At 44.1% G+C, this 17023-nt stretch overlaps 1 protein-coding gene across 1 annotated transcript in view; it reads right to left on the minus strand.

Annotated features, from left to right (window-relative positions):
* The window catches only part of xpo1a (exportin 1 a), a 60922-nt gene that overhangs the window by 32303 nt on the left and 11596 nt on the right, over positions 1 to 17023 (minus strand). Inside the window, 7 exon segments of the mRNA XM_084318060.1 lie at positions 4259 to 4417; positions 8565 to 8693; positions 10156 to 10275; positions 10391 to 10439; positions 12242 to 12423; positions 15040 to 15084; positions 15574 to 15635. Of these exon segments, the coding sequence (XP_084174186.1) occupies positions 4259 to 4417; positions 8565 to 8693; positions 10156 to 10275; positions 10391 to 10439; positions 12242 to 12423; positions 15040 to 15084; positions 15574 to 15635 (746 nt within the window).

Genomic DNA, 17023 nt, shown 5'->3' on the forward strand with positions numbered 1-17023 from the left:
CAGAGCCTGAGGGAGGGGGGGGGACACACAGTTTAGCATGTAGTGCAGAGCCTGGAGGGGGGGGGGGACACACAGTTTAGCATGTAGTGCAGAGCCTGAGGGAGGGGGGGGGACACAGTTTAGCATGTAGTGCAGAGCCTGAGGGAGGGGGGGACACACAGTTTAGCATGTAGTGCAGAGCCTGAGGGAGTGACCACAGATCAGCTTGGTAGTTTATTTGCTCTTAGAAATGAAACAATACATTTAATAAAGTGAGTTAAAAGAATAATGACGTGTGGGCACCTGTATGTATCATCTTTATGTTTTTTTAGACTAAGTATGACATACCCGTACCTCTCTGGATTACCAGACGACTGCTCTACCCCGCAAACCACAAAAAAGTGGTTCAAGAATATTCTTGCCCGATGCATAAGAGGTTAAGATGTTAGATCCTAATATGAAAATCAAATCAAAACAACCTGTATCGTCAACATCACGCCTCCAAGAGGAGTTAACCGTGAACAACAACCTGTATCGTAAATCATAAATCAAATCAAATCAAATGTATTTGTAAGGCCCGACAACACACGTTAATGTCCCCATGGTCCGTACACGTCTTCTTTAAACAAGTCAAGAAGAAACATAACAATAAGTCAAGAACAGAACAAGAACACCATAAGGTCCAACAAATTTAAAATAAATGCAAATAAATGAAAGAATGCAAGCACTCCCAGACATACCCCACGCGAAGGTAAGGAAAAATCACTAAAACCTAACAATAGGGAAAAAACATCACGCCTCCAACTCAAGAGGAGTTAAGTAAGGGATAATGTATAGCTACGAGGTCATTATCGCAAAATAATTGACCGACACGTAGTTTAAAATACCGAGCCGCTTCGGCGAGGTGTTTTAAACGTCAGTGAAGGTCAATTATTTTGCGACAATGACCGAGTAAAGCTATACATTATCCCGCTTATTACATGGCTAACTTACTAACAATATACCTAATTCATTTGACAAATCGCAGTTGTTCTGTGGCTCTGTCAGCCCAAATAAAGTGATTATTATTATCGCGGGCAGCCTCTGTTCTGGCTCCGCTGTGTTCTGGCTCCGCTCGTCGCTCCGCCCCCTGTCATCGCCGGCAGCAGAACACCGGCAGTGTCTAATTGCACTGAAACAGTGTGTGTCAGTGGGCTTGATTGCGAACAGCTGCGCACAGCGGTCATTATTGAAAAAACAGCGGTCATTATTGAAAAATAATGACCGCTGTCGGGGGGCTATTGACCAATCACAAGCAAGCATTTCGGCGAATGTGAAAACGCCATGTAATAACCATGGATAACAACCTGTATCGTGAAAGATCCACACATAAGCATTGCTGCTGTTCTCTAATGCAGCCATCTAGTTTAAATACTCTACACCAGTGGTACTCACACTGAAAGAGCCATATTACAAAAACACCCTGTTCGCCAAGCCAACCAAACCAACGTCAGGCTACCAAATACCAATAGGTGATTTTACAAGCTACGAAAAAGCATCATCATGCTGTACCAGTAGGCTACTGAAATGAATGTATGACTTACCATAGCAACAGTAACTAGGCCTAACAAAAATAATGGTTTGGTTCCGGTTGCCGACCGACCCTGCCGATTTAGGTGCGACCCAATTTATTTTATTTTAGTTTAAATAAAAAAATATTAAAAATCATAAAGTTTCATAAAAATCTTAGTCAAACCTTTAGTATTATGGATATTAAACATGCTGGCAGAGTACATGCATCCATGTTGTCGTGAACATTTTAATTAAATAAAGAAATTACCCATCCATAGTCGCCGTGGGAAGAGATACAAAAAAAAATAACAAATACCTACCTACTCATGGCCTTAACTGACAACCAACAGGAACCAAACAACTTTTTTTTTATGCCCTATTGATACATATGGAAAAGTCACAAGCAGTGCATGACTATCGTCATTAATGGTTTCCCTGGCAATTCAAATAACTCAAGCGTCCCCGTCGTAGCCTAGGCTACAGACAGCCCGTGAGCACAAAGTCCATATGTGGTAAATGTCAAAATAACCAGTAAAGTCTATAACCAACTAGAGTAATGCAGTAAAGTTCATATTCATAACCAACTAGAATAATGCAGTAAAGTCCATAACCAAATATAATGATGCAGTAAAGTTCATAACCAACTAGAGTAATGCAGTAAAGTTCATAACCAACTAGAGTAATGCAGTAAAGTTCATAACCAACTAGAGTAATGCAGTAAAGTTCATAACCAACTAGAGTAATGCAGTAAAGTTCATAACCAACTAGAGTAATGCAGTAAAGTTCATAACCAACTAGAATAATGCAGTAAAGTCCATAACAAACTAGAGTAATGCAGTAAAGTTCATAACCAACTAGAGTAATGCAGTAAAGTTCATAACCAACTAGAATAATGCAGTAAAGTCCATAACCAACTAGAATAATGCAGTAAAGTCCATAACCAACTAGAGTAATGCAGTAAAGTTCATAACCAACTAGAGTAATGCAGTAAAGTTCATAACCAACTAGAGTAATGCAGTAAAGTCCATAACCAACTAGAATAATGCAGTAAAGTTCATAACCAACTAGAGTAATGCAGTAAAGTCCATAACCAACAAGAATAATGCAGTAAAGTCCATAACCAAATAGAGTAATGCAGTAAAGTCCATAACCAAATAGAATTTTCTCTCTCTCCCTCTCTCTATAGAAGTCTGATCATAGGTTTCACTCTCCTCAGTTATCATGCCACCTACAGTATAGATAGACACCATGGAATTCTAAACTATTTAGAATGTGCTGAACCAGGACGGTTGGACCCGCTACCCTCTCCACCAGTGGTGCCATGCTGAACCACGACGGTTGGACCAGCTAAACCCTCTCCACCAGTGGTGCCATGCTGAACCAGGACGGTTGGACCAGCTAAACCTCCTCCACCAGTGGTGCCATGCTGAACCAGGACGGTTGGACCCGCTAAACCTCCTCCACCAGTGGTGCCATGCTGAACCAGGACGGTTGGACCCGCTACCCTCTCCACCAGTGGTGCCATGCTGAACCAGGACGGTTGGACCAGCTAAACCCTCTCCACCAGTGGTGCCATGCTGAACCAGGACGGTTGGACCAGCTAAACCCTCTCCACCAGTGGTGCCATGCTGAACCAGGACGGTTGGACCCGCTAAACCCTCTCCACCAGTGGTGCCATGCTGAACCAGGACGGTTGGACCCGCTAAACCCTCTCCACCAGTGGTGCCATGCTGAACCACGACGGTTGGACCAGCTAAACCCTCTCCACCAGTGGTGCCATGCTGAACCAGGACGGTTGGACCCGCTAAACCCTCTCCACCAGTGGTGCCATGCTGAACCACGACGGTTGGACCAGCTAAACCCTCTCCACCAGTGGTGCCATGCTGAACCAGGACGGTTGGACCCGCTAAACCCTCTCCACCAGTGGTGCCATGCTGAACCACGACGGTTGGACCAGCTAAACCCCCTCCACCAGTGGTGCCATGCTGAACCAGGACGGTTGGACCAGCTAAACCTCCTCCACCAGTGGTGCCATGCTGAACCAGGACGGTTGGACCCGCTAAACCTCCTCCACCAGTGGTGCCATGCTGAACCAGGACGGTTGGATCCGCTACCCTCTCCACCAGTGGTGCCATGCTGAACCAGGACGGTTGGACCCGCTAAACCCTCTCCACCAGTGGTGCCATGCTGAACCAGGACGGTTGGACCCGCTAAACCTCCTCCACCAGTGGTGCCATGCTGAACCAGGACGGTTGGACCACAAATTAAATTTTGTCTTTTCTGACTAAACGACATGAAATGTGTCCATTTCTAACTTAGTGTTATCATGCCATAGGGGAAGGCAACAAGTGTAAGTGTGTGTGTGTGTGTGTGTGTGTGTGTGTGTGTGTGTGTGTGTGTGTGTGTGTGTGTGTGTGTGTGTGTGTGTGTGTGTGTGTGTGAATGCTCACAGACCACGTTACCGAGGCAACAAGGTATAAACAACATTGAGCATTTAACTTTTCCGCTCGTCTTCGTTCTTACGCAATAGCAAGCTGAACCAATGCCAGTGCTTCCTTTAACCCTTTCACTGCAGCACTACCAAACTGTTAACCCTTTCACTGCGACAATACACAGGTTAACCCTTTCACTGCCACACTACAGAAGGTTGACCCTTTACTATCACACTAGCGACGGCCCCGGTGAGGGGGTGGCCCGGGACGCGGCTCGCTCGGCGGCTCAGGCTCACCTCCATCAGCGTCTCCCGGAGGTTGGGCCTCTTCTCGATGAGCTGGCCGTGCTCCTTCAGGAAGGTGCAGAGGAACAGGCTGAGGTTCTGGATGAAGTTCTGCTCGTCGTCCTTCCCGTTGGCGTACGCCAGCCGGATGTTGGTGTTCAGCGGCAACATCTGAGGAGGAGACGGAGGAGTTCATAAACAGGCGTGTGTGTAGCAGGGCTGAGCCCCAAACGTTCGGACCTTTGTTCGTTACGTTGGCATTCGAATTCTAAATCAACATTCGAATTTTTTATAAAATAAATAAATATATATATATTTTTTTATATGTATATATTTTGTTATGTGTCTATTCATTCTGTTTAAACCAATGGGGTTTTTCTTCACAGTTGCAGATAAAGATTAGGCTACACTAATATTCAGTTATACAGTTATATTAAAGAAAGTTGATTTAAAAAAAATAAACTCATTTAATCAGATTAATCACTTTATTCAAATTGAGGATTTAGTTTGAGGATATTTATATATAAAAAAATGTATTATTTTTTTATTATTAAAAACGAAGGTTCGAACATGCGTTCGGAAAAAAAAACCTGACAAAGCTCGAAGCCCAAAAACAGGCTTCGGGGACAGCTCTAGTGTATAGTCAGCAGTGTAGTCAGCGGTGTAGTCAGCGGTGTGTCAGCAGTGTAGTCAGCAGTGTAGTCAGCAGTGTAGTCAGCAGTGTAGTCAGCAGTGTAGTCAGCAGTGTAGTCAGCTGTGTAGTCAGCTGTGTAGTCAGCAGTGTAGTCAGCGGTGTAGTCAGCAGTGTAGTCAGCGGTGTAGTCAGCAGTGTAGTCAGCGGTGTAGTCAGCGGTGTAGTCAGCGGTGTAGTCAGCGGTGTAGTCAGCGGTGTAGTCAGCGGTGTAGTCAGCAGTGTAGTCAGCGGTGTAGTCAGCAGTGTAGTCAGCGGTGTAGTCAGCGGTGTAGTCAGCAGTGTAGTCAGCGGTGTAGTCAGCGGTGTAGTCAGCGGTGTAGTCAGCGGTGTAGTCAGCGGTGTAGTCAGCGGTGTAGTCAGCGGTGTAGTCAGCGGTGTAGTCAGCGGTGTAGTCAGCGGTGTAGTCAGCAGTGTAGTCAGCGGTGTAGAGAGGAGACAGAAAAGATGACTTGATAACAGGCTTGTAGGAAGTAGCAGAAGGTTAACTCCATTAAACTCAGTTTACCAAAATATTTGGGAAAATAGATTTGATGACTTTTTTTTAAAAACACAAAATAATACTCCAAGGATCTAATTCATTGTCGTTTTGGATGACCCAGTTTAATAGGTGGCCTGTCATCAATAGGCCAGCAGGGGGAGCTGGGGATAGTTAACTGACCAATGTTAAGGTTGGGATGCGTGTGCAATGGCAGTTTTGCTGCCCCAAAAAATCGAAACGTGTAGTCAGACCCAGACCCCCTGTTCACTGCTCCTACACTGAGCAGTATAGACCTAGACCATCAGTTATATATATGTATCCCTGTGCGTGTGTATAGCTGTGTACCTGTATCCCTGTGTGTGTAGCTGCATACCTGTATCCCTGTGTGTGTGTAGCTGCGTACCTGTTTAAGCTGGACCATGGTGAGTATAGCTGCGTACCTGTTTAAGCTGGACCATGGTGAGTATAGCTGCGTACCTGTTTAAGCTGGACCATGGTGAGTATAGCTGTGTACCTGTTTAAGCTGGCACATGGTGAGTATAGCTGCATACCTGTTTAAATTGGACCATGGTGAGTATAGCTGCATACCTGTTTAAACTGGACCATGGTGTGTGTGTGTAGCTGCATACCTGTTTAACACTTTCTCTGCCAAGGACGCCTAAACTCGTCATTCCCCGCCATGCTAATTCTGCCAATGACGCCGTAACACGCCATTGAGATCAATATTTCAAAAATCTGTGATCACAATCATATTTCTCCCGCGGAGACTTGAGATCTACTGTTGATCCCCTCTCAACTCTCCAACGATTCAAGAGCGCCATCTGGTGGCCGATCGGCGGATCGCCCAAACCGGAAACTGGTGCTCATCCAAATTCGGTCCGATCACTCGCTATAGGTCCCGGGACTCGAGCTAGACACAATGGATAGCGATCCGTTACCAATAACTCGATAAACAACATGATTTGGACATATACTATTATACAACGTGGAGATGGATCGCATATTTCAACATCCCATAATAGGAATATTTCTGCTCCACGCTGATCGCCCAACGGCCCGAGGAGACTGGGGTGAGTTTCAGCATTTTTTTTTTTACCGTGTTCGATACAAACTGCTCTAATGATCATATCACCCACACTAGATGAATCATCTAACGTTGGCCACGGAATTATAAACACCCCCCCCCCCCCCCCCCCCCAATCCGGTCAACATCAGATGATAAGTAGTAACTTCTAGAAGAACGTCCATTTGAAATTCTTTATCTCACGCCGATCGCTATCAAACTGTATACAATCATCAATATAATGCATTTAGGGCTATAAATCACGTTCTGCAGAAAGCTGCAGAAAACGATAAAAACATATTTATACTTAGACCGTATTTTAGTATGAATATGTGAATGAAAAAGTATAACGTTGCTACACCCTGAACAATAGATACTTGATGTTGAATGGGCCATAGTAATTAGAGTTGTTCCGATACCGATACTAGTATCGGAAATGCCGCCGATACTGCCTAAAATGCTAGTATCGGTATCGGCGAGTACACGTAAATTCTAGCCTCCGATCCCATGATGTAATTTATCTCCTGCCGAGTCCTGCGGAGAGTGAGGATTATAAAATGAACATGTTTTAAAGTGTGATGCTGTGTCATTTTAACAGCAGATACACTTTCTTAAATTCCATTGTCCCCGACAGTGCGGTGTGACGGGGAGCTCGGACGGGAATCGGGATGTGTTTGGCTGGTGTTATGATAGCATTAGCTGGAAAGATAGCTAGTTGGAACAACATCCGCTTTTAACGTTACATCAAATCAGATGATCGCCTGTCCGTTCTCCAGGACCTAACACTGTCCGTGACCGTCTATCAACAATAATGCACCCACGGTGAATTGTATTTAAGTTAAGTAGCTACGGACTAGCGTTAGCTGACTATTACTAACGTTATCTTAATGTCGATGCGGGAAGGCGAGCTAGGTCAGTTAGCTTAGCTTGATAACGTTACCGTGTCTAAAGTTGGTGCTATTCACATAATCCAGCAATAATGGCTGCAGACCTGCAAGCAAAGTACAGCAAGTGCCAAAGGATAAGAGTCTGAGGCGGAGTTTCAAAAGAGAATGTTGAATATTTATTTTGCATCAAAAATCACAACATGAACATGCCACTAGCTTACAGACTGAATAGGGTATATCTGCAGAGCCACTGAGTAGCGAGTGCAACACCGTTTAATGTCCGTGTGGATCATTGGAGTAGGGTATATCTGCAGTGCTGCAGCCCATACTCATTGATTAATGATACTAATACAAATCTATACAATCACCTGTTGTTGAATAAATACCATACGTTCTAGTTATTACTAAAAAACAGTATAACAGTATCTGAAAAAAAAAAAAAAAAAGTATAATTTATATAATTTTTTTTTTAATTTTTTTTTTATGCACTGGTATTGGATAAATATCGGTATCGGCCGATACCCAAAGCTTAGGTATCGGAATCGGATCGGAAAGGGAAAAATGGTATCGGAACATCTCTAATAGTAATGTCAATTTAGCAATACAATTTAAAAAGTTATAGCCCTGCAAAGAAGGGGAACTTCTCCATAGACAAATAGAGCTGGCAGAGGATGGTATAATGATGTACATAAGCCTGGCAAAGAAAGTGTTAAGCTGGACCATGGTGTGTATAGCTGCGTACCTGTTTAAACTGGACCATGGTGAGTATAGCTGCGTACCTGTTTAAGCTGGCACATGGTGAGTATAGCTGCGTACCTGTTTAAACTGGACCATGGTGTGTATAGCTGCGTACCTGTTTAAACTGGACCATGGTGTGTATAGCTGCGTACCTGTTTAAGCTGGACCATGGTGAGTATAGCTGCGTACCTGTTTAAGCTGGACCATGGTGTGTATAGCTGCGTACCTGTTTAAGCTGGCACATGGTGTGTGTATAGCTGCGTACCTGTTTAAGCTGGACCATGGTGTGTATAGCTGCGTACCTGTTTAAGCTGGCACATGGTGTGTGTGTATAGCTGCGTACCTGTTTAAGCTGGACCATGGTGTGTATAGCTGCGTACCTGTTTAAGCTGGACCATGGTGTGTGTGTATAGCTGCATACCTGTTTAAGCTGGACCATGGTGTGTATAGCTGCGTACCTGTTTAAGCTGGGACATGGTGAGGGTGAAGAGGTTGACAAACTGCTCCTCGTACTGGTTGACGCTCACGCCGGCGATCTCCGTCAGGCACTTCAGTGTCACGTTACGGAACATGGGCACGTTCAGGAACTGAACACGTAAACAACACACAGGTTTAACACTTTAAAACCCTTTAAGGCTTCAGTTTAAGACCAAAAACACCAAATGTGTGCGCTAACGAAGACGCAACCTTTTATAAAAGAAGTTGATGTGCTCGATTTACATTTAGTCATTTAGCGGATGCTTTTATCCAAAGCGACAAATTGTGAAGGTAGGTAGGTAGGGTGCTAGCTAGAGCGCTAGGTAGGGTGCTAGCTAGAGCGCTAGGTAGGGTGGTAGGTAGGGCGCTAAGCAGGGCGCTAGGTAGGGTGCTAAATAGGGTGCTAGATAGGGTGGTAGATAGAGCGCGAGCTAGGGCGCTAGGTAGGGTGTTAGGTAGGGCGCTAGAAGGGTGCTAGGTAGGGCGCTAGGTAGGGCGCTAGATAGGGTGGTAGATAGAGCGCGAGCTAGGGCGCTAGGTAGGGTGTTAGGTAGGGCGCTAGAAGGGTGCTAGGTAGGGCGCTAGGTAGGGTGCTAGGTAGGGCGCTAGAAGGGTGCCAAGTAGGGCGCCGGTTAGGGCGCTAGGTAGGGTGCCAAGTAGGGCGCTGGGTAGGGTGCTAGGTAGGGTGCTCGGTAGGGCGCTAGGTAGTGTGCTAGGTAGGGCGCTAAAGGCCCAACAGAAAGCAGTGAGTTTCTTAACATAAACGAGTAAGAAGCGTGTTTTCCAAGGGGCTACTTCTTTGTCAACATGACCAGGAGAACCTGTGTCATTCTATTGGTTCATCAACATAACATGACCTTTTTAAAAAGGAAAAACACAGCAAAAACATTTGAATCTAAAGCAGCAGTCAGCTATTCTCACAGAGGTTGGAGGTAAAACACGCTGATCATCAGTAAACGTGATTGACCTCGTATTTAGAGTGGTATGGTCCTTTAAAGGGTATGATCTGTAACGCCAAACAGCCACCTCGATACAAAAAGAGCCCCGCTTGGAATTGCACTTTGTTTAAATTTTTTTGTGCGGGTTGGATTCGGATGGGGACGGGGGAGGGGCAGCTATTGCAATTCATATTATAAGTTACCAGACTCCAATCCAGACATCAAGACCAAAACAAAACATGTAAACAAAGTGCTACATTACACCAAGCGGGGCTCTGGAGGTCGCCATTTGACGGCATTACAGATTATACCTTTAAAACATTGACGAACGCTCGGTTTTCTACCACCATCAAAACTGTGTGAACGCTCACGGACCACGTTACAGAGGCAACAAGGTATAAACAACATTGAGCGTTTCACTTTTCTGTTCCTCTCGTTCTTACGCACTAGCAAGCTGAACCAATGCCAGTGCGCCTTTGTTAAGAGGGTGGTCCGCGCGCCCAGCGGCCGCTTCCCCCACAGGAAGTGACACGGATACGGAGCGCCGTGCAGCAGCACAGCGCACGCCGTCCTCCAATGTAGGTCAACGTGAGTTTATAATTAACCAAAAGAACAGATGTCTTCACGAATGTACCTTGTAGACCAGAGTGCTGATCAGCTTGGTCTCGAAGATGTAACCGAGAGGGATCCAGTTCAGGAAGCGAAGCAGGGTCTCCAGCGTGGCGTGGACCAGGGGAGCATTCTGGGAGTTTTCCTGACGATACCCATACAGTAGATTTGTGAGATCAGAGACTTGACTCAACTGACCGTTTTATAAAGTATTTCCTCAATAATTAAAAAGGTACAAATTTATTAAACTTTCGACTTACCATGACAAACTGACAGAGCTGGAATATCTGCGAGAACTCGTTGCACATGCTGGAGGAGAGACAGGAGAGATGAGTGACGCGTCTCGCTGCAGGGTTCCCACAGACATTGCAAAATGAAATTCCAGGACTTTCAAGTGCTTATCTAAGCACTATTTTCCATTTTAAAAAGGGCATTTAAGTTACCGGTAAAAGAATACAATTTACTTTTGAATGCTGTTTTTTATTGAAAAGAAAATCAGATCCAATATTCATGGCTTAAACCAATTTCCGACAATTAGTTACAGCTTAAAAAAATTATATTTCTTGATTCAGAACTATTTTATCATGGATGAACAAAACTTTCAAAGGGAATGGTTGATTTGAATTTCAATGACTTTTTAAGGACCTTGTTAAAAAATGGGCCGTTAAGGAATTCCAGGCCTTGACTTTTTTTTTTAATACAAAAATCAAGCACTTTAAGCACTTCAAGGACCTTGTGCGAACCCTGCTTCATGGACTCATACAGAATGTTTAGAATGCCCCGTTTGTCCTCCATGTTGGAAGAGACAATGGTTGCCATGTGTTAATATAAAATGGTAAATGATGCATTTATATATAACTCTTTTATCCAAAGCACTTCCTCCTCACACTCACCCGTTCACTCACACATTCACACACCGATGGCGGAGGCGACAATGCAAGGTGCCAACCTTCCAATAACCAGACGACCGCTCTACCTCCTGAGCCACTGTCGCCCCTGGCAACAATGCAATGCCCTGGACAGGCTGCAGTATGTGCAGAACTCCGCTGCCAGGGTTCTCAACACACCAAGCCCTGGCAGCACATCTCCCCCACACGGTCCCTCGCACACCGGCTCCGATACAAGATCCTTGTCCTTGCATACAAATCCCTCCACTACCCGTCTGACCTCCTCCACCCCCTGGTGGAGGCTGCGATCCTTAAGACACACAGATCTACTCTCCATGCCCCACACCCACCTACAAACCTTTGGGGACTTCAGCGCAGATGGCCTCTAGTCGTCTCCCTGTCAATCATTGTTACTATTGTTTTATTCAGGTTTTATTGATTTTTTTGCTTTATAAAGCGTCCTTGGGTTTCATGAACGACTATATAAATCCAAGCTATAATTATTATTATAATACGAGACATATATCAATACAAAAATTATAATCCCATTAGAATACTACAGGTGAAATGACCAGGCAAGCATGATGTCATTACAAAAACAAACAAAAAACACCACAACTGGAATGCCCGTCAGCCAATCATATTGCCCGGTCAGTAGTAATGCTGTATAAGGTCCTAGGCCTAACGAAATAAATTGTTTGGTTCCTGTTGGTTGTCAGTTAAGGCCATGGGTAGGTAGGGAATTTATTTTATTTTTCCCCCAAGGCGACTATGGATAGGGAATTTTTTTATTTAATCAAAATGTTCACGACAACATGGATGCATGTACTCTACCAGCATGTTTAATATCCATAATACTAAAGGTTAAAATACAAAGACTACTACAAAAGTACAATATGCAAAGGTAGTAGTATTAAAAATGCCACCCCTAAATACTACTCACTAAACATCCTGACATCACGAGAGCTGTGGAAATATTGTGAAATACTTGCTTTTTATATATTCTCATTATTGACATGGACTGCACTTTTTTACTAAGATTTAATTAAACTTTATTGATTTTTTTTTTTTTTTTTTTTTTAATTATTATTTTTTTGCAAACTCATCAAATAAAATTGGGTCGCACATAAATCGGCAGGGTCGGTCGGCAACCGGAACCAGACAATTTCTTTTGCATGGCCCTATACATCCTGTAGCGGTCAGCACAGCAGTGACCATTGTTACCTGTCTTTGAGATGCTTGGCCTTGACCTGAGTCATCTGCCCGCTGGAGAAGTCGAACACCTCCTCGCTGAGCAGCTTGAGGATGATCATGTTGTTCTGACAGAGGCTCTCGCTGGTGCGGCTGGCTCCCACGATGTCGCTGATGAAGGTGGGCCAGTGCTTAGGCCACTCCTGCTTCAGGATCTACACCCACACAGATTTACACACGTTATTTATTTTATTAGCTATATCCATTCATTTTTCATCCATCCAGCCTGATGTTATCATTGGGAATGGGTCTGAGCTCGCAAAAGGGCAAATACTGCCACCTACGCCTTCCAGCCGGTATTGCACTCCATTAGAAATGGTGTAGTTTCGGGCGGCTAGGTGGTGTAGTGGGCAAGGCACTCGCCACCAGTGTGGAGACGCTAGGATTCGCGTGTTCGAATCCAGCTCGCCACATTGTTTTCAGTTTAGCTGGTCGTCCGCAGTAATACACATTGGCCGTATTACGGGGAGGGAAAACTGAAGGGTGGGGATCGAACGTTGTGGACAGCGACTCCTACAGGTCGGTTGGTGCGCCTGCGCAGTAGAATCAGGAAGTGTCGGGGGCAGCGTGAGCCTCCCACGCGTTACTCCTCGACACTGAGAGATCGAGCTGCGCAGGTGAAAAGATGCGACTGCTGTTACCTCAAGTACCGGAGGGGACTTGTGCTATGTATGACTTAGTCCACATTGCAGCCGGCTTGTGGGAGGCAAGAAACAGCGTTCGTGACAGGGAAGGGTTGAATTGGATGATACGAAATTGGGATGGGAGAAAATATAGAAAAATGGGAGAAAAAGTGGATCAAAAAAAAGAAATGGTGTAGTTTCTTTTCTGGGCCGATCTGAACCGTGCGGGCGGGGTTTCAATACTCCGGCAGGACGAGCGTTTACAACGTTACAGCTTCGATAATCAGGCGAAAAATGACAACGTGATAAGTGTATTCCACTAAAACGCTATTATCGCGTCTTTTCCTGGGATTACTAAGAATCACCAAAACTATACTCATATTCAAAACGGTATAAAACGGAAATGTACGGATGAAAAAACTGTTTTGTGCATGTTGACTAGAAGCAACTCGCTGATAATCGACAGTGTTATTAGACCCATAGCTATAATATAAGATATATTTTAAACACTCGCCAATTTCACAGTCTCCCCATTGATTAAAGCACTGGCGTTCTAGCCAGAAGGTAGACAGCGACCCCTGGCGCTGGATGTGTTAACAGAAACACACATTACTAAATAATAATGAGTGTCCGTTAGGGTTGGGCACCGAAAACCGGTTCTAATAGGAACCGGTTCCTAACTTCCGGTTCTGGAACATATTTGCATTTTTTTTTTTTTTGTTAATTAATACCCTAGTTACAGTACAGCAACCTATCAAGTCAACTGAAAATGTGAATAGTATAAAAAAAAAGATTAAAAAAAAAAAAAATCTCCTGCGAAATAAGCTGTGACCTGTTTTGACCTGCACCCCAAAGAATTGGAACCGATAATCGTTTAGAACAGGAATCAATATGGAGAATCGGAATCGGAACCTGAATCGTTTACAGTGTCCGTTTACATTTACATTTAGTCATTTAGCTGACGCTTTTATCCAAAGCGACTTACAAGTTCTGTGCGACAAGACAGCAAGAAGGGTATAACTCTATCAGCTGAGTAACAATGTTCATCAAAGTGTTGCGTGTTACAGTGTAGGTTAGTTTATTAGGACAAGTGCATGACATTAAGGTTAGTCGGGGTTAGATTTTTTTTTTTTTTTTTTACATAATCGCATAATTAAACGCTTGGTTTCTACTATTATCCAAACTGTGTGAACGCTCACGGACCACGTTACCGAGGCAACAAGGTATAAACAACATTGAACGTTTCACTTTTCTGTTCCTCTTGTTCTTACGCACTAGCAAGCTGAACCAATGCCAGTGCGCCTTTGTAAGAGGGTGGTCTGCTGAATGTCACCTAGTAAGTAAGTAAACTCTTTAAATGGACTGCATTTATATAGTGCTTTTTTCCTAAGCGCTTTACAACTCATGCCTCACATTCATCCATTCACGCACAGAGTAAGGCTGGGCGATAAAACAATAACGATAATTATCACGATATATTTTAATAATCGATAATAAAAATATCGATAACTAAAAATAACAAAAATAAAAACGTTGTATTGTGACCTGCAACAGGGCAGCTTTAAAACCAGAGACAGTGGGCAGACTTGTCTTTCTTGCAACTTTATTTGGCTTTGCTTGTCCACATGACATTACTGACCAAATTGAGATTTATTTTGTTTGCTTTCTAATTTAAAATACAGTTTGAAACTGTCTGTACACAGTAGGCTATGTGTGCTAGCAGAGCTAGTCTCCAGTCACGAGTCACGGTGCACATGTGCGGTGGTTTGTCCACCAAAAAAGCGCCAAAAGATAGAAAAGAAACTAGCAGAGCCAGAACTGTTCAACTCCCCTGGAGCCACAGCCAGCAGAGAAGCTTGTTTACTTTCACTTTCAAAACCAGCTGCAGCCTGAGAACTGGAGTGTGAGGGGCTGTAACACTAAAGATGGTGGCAACGACAAAGAGTTGCTGCAAAATAAACATACATTTGTTGTTTAAATAATATAATTTTTTAATACTAATAAAAATATCGATAATTATCGATATCGAACGATATGACATTTTTTATCGTGATAACATTTTTGGCCATATCGCCCAGCCCTAGCCTCACATTCATCCATTCACGCACAGAGGCGGAGGCGATCAACGCCAGGCTCCGAGCTGCCTACCTGTACAAGGATCATGTTGAGCTTTGCGATGTAGACTCCCTCTTTCTGAAAGACACGGATTACAGGAAAACAGTGGTGAGTTTCCTGAAGGACAGCGGCACAGAAGTCATGCTGATCATCCATGTCTGTCCAAAGAGCAGTGTTTTGGAGTGGCTGGGTAGTGTAGAGGTCTATGGAGTGGCTGGGTAGTGTAGAGGTCTATGGAGGGGCTGGGTAGTGTAGAGGTCTATGGAGTGGCTGGGTAGTGTAGAGGTCTATGGAGTGGCTGGGTAGTGTAGAGGTCTATACACAGCAGTGGCTGGGTAGTGTAGGGGTCTATGGAATGGCTGGGTAGTGTAGGGGTCTATGGAGTGGCTGGGTAGTGTAGGGGTCTATGGAGTGGCTGGGTAGTGTAGAGGTCTATACACAGCAGTGGCTGGGTAGTGTAGGGGTCTATGGAGTGGCTGGGTAGTGTAGGGGTCTATGGAGTGGCTGGGTAGTGTAGAGGTTGTTGCGCAGTGAAACTCGGCATAAAGATGTTTTACAGCAACTCACCTCCACGCTGGCAGGATCAGAAGACGTCTTGATTATCAACCCGACGACATACTTCTTGATTCCTGAAAACACGTGGAAATGTTTACATTACAGTATGCATTAACACTTTGAGTGCCACGGACATGTTTTGTAGTTCATGCCGCCAGTTGAATGCCAGCAACGCTATATAGCGTTTGTTTGTCGTATTTTTTTTTATTAGCGATTTGAATTCATATTTCATCAATCGAGCCTCACGCTAGTGTTGCACTCTCTCTCTGAGCTCCATTGGGAAAATACCGCCCCCTATCGTCTCTCCCTGTGTAACTGCACCCCATTAGATTAGACTGATGAAGGGGGGGGGGGGGGGGGGGCAGTTTCCTAATTTTTCTTTTCCGTCAAGCCAACTGAAGGCAGGCCTGTACACTGCGATGATATGATCGCGAATTGCCCCTTTAATTGGCCGTTGCGATTGGTAAATATTATCTGGGGGCGGGCTTGCGAGTAGTGCTTTCAAGCCTTGCATTCGCATTTCACTCCTAAATTATCCAAGGCGTGTGATGACGCCACTCACGCGAGCTGTCAGTGCGACACAATGTCGTGGTGCTATGAAAGAATCTGTCGGCAATGAATGAACTTACTGCGATCACCGATAGCCTGAGTGAAAAAAAAGATTTGCGCGGAGTGAATCTGGGTCACGCTATATACTTGGAACTTGTAGTCTATCGTGCGATTAAAGACTATGTCCCTATCTGCGTAGTCTATACATCCAACACCAAATCCCATAATTCCTAGCGAAACGAAACTGAATATGGCCGCTTCCTTTAAATAATAATATGGCTCTTGCTCCGCAAGAACAACGGAGTGGATAATGGATATCAGTCAATTTTATGACAACCACGTCCGATGTGGAGAGATGATAAGATGATGATGATTGACGTGATGATGTGATGATTGATTGACGGGGACACGGAAACTTCTAACGTTCAGGATCAGCCATGCATTACGTGAGTACCCCACTATTAGGACGTGAAATACTGTCTACTTAAATTGACACCGCGGATCAATAAAGTATCAACCTATCTATCTAATAATGAGACGATATGCAAATAATATAATACTAATAATAGTCGGTTCCCCGTATATGAAATGAAATGACTGCTGGTAAAATCACTGTTTATTTCTCGTTTTGCATAGTATTACATTCCACTTCTATAAACAATCAAAGTCCTACCGTAAGAGCCTCATACGGGTCAATTAAACCTTTTTTATTCGTCTTTCCTTCGAGCTAAGTTGGACTGAACATTTCACTGTCAAAAGCGCAAATGTAAATAAGGTTGCGTTGCAACAGTTTTCAAAATAAAGGTCATATATACAAATACCTCTCAATTCTTATATAAAAAAAGTCCCGGATATACATAAACATTAATTGGCATAGATCTCTATAAACGGCCCAACACATTGATCACTTTAG

Source organism: Notolepis coatsorum (assembly GCF_963971535.1).
Source record: "Notolepis coatsorum genome assembly, chromosome: 7".
NCBI lineage: Eukaryota > Metazoa > Chordata > Actinopteri > Aulopiformes > Paralepididae > Notolepis > Notolepis coatsorum.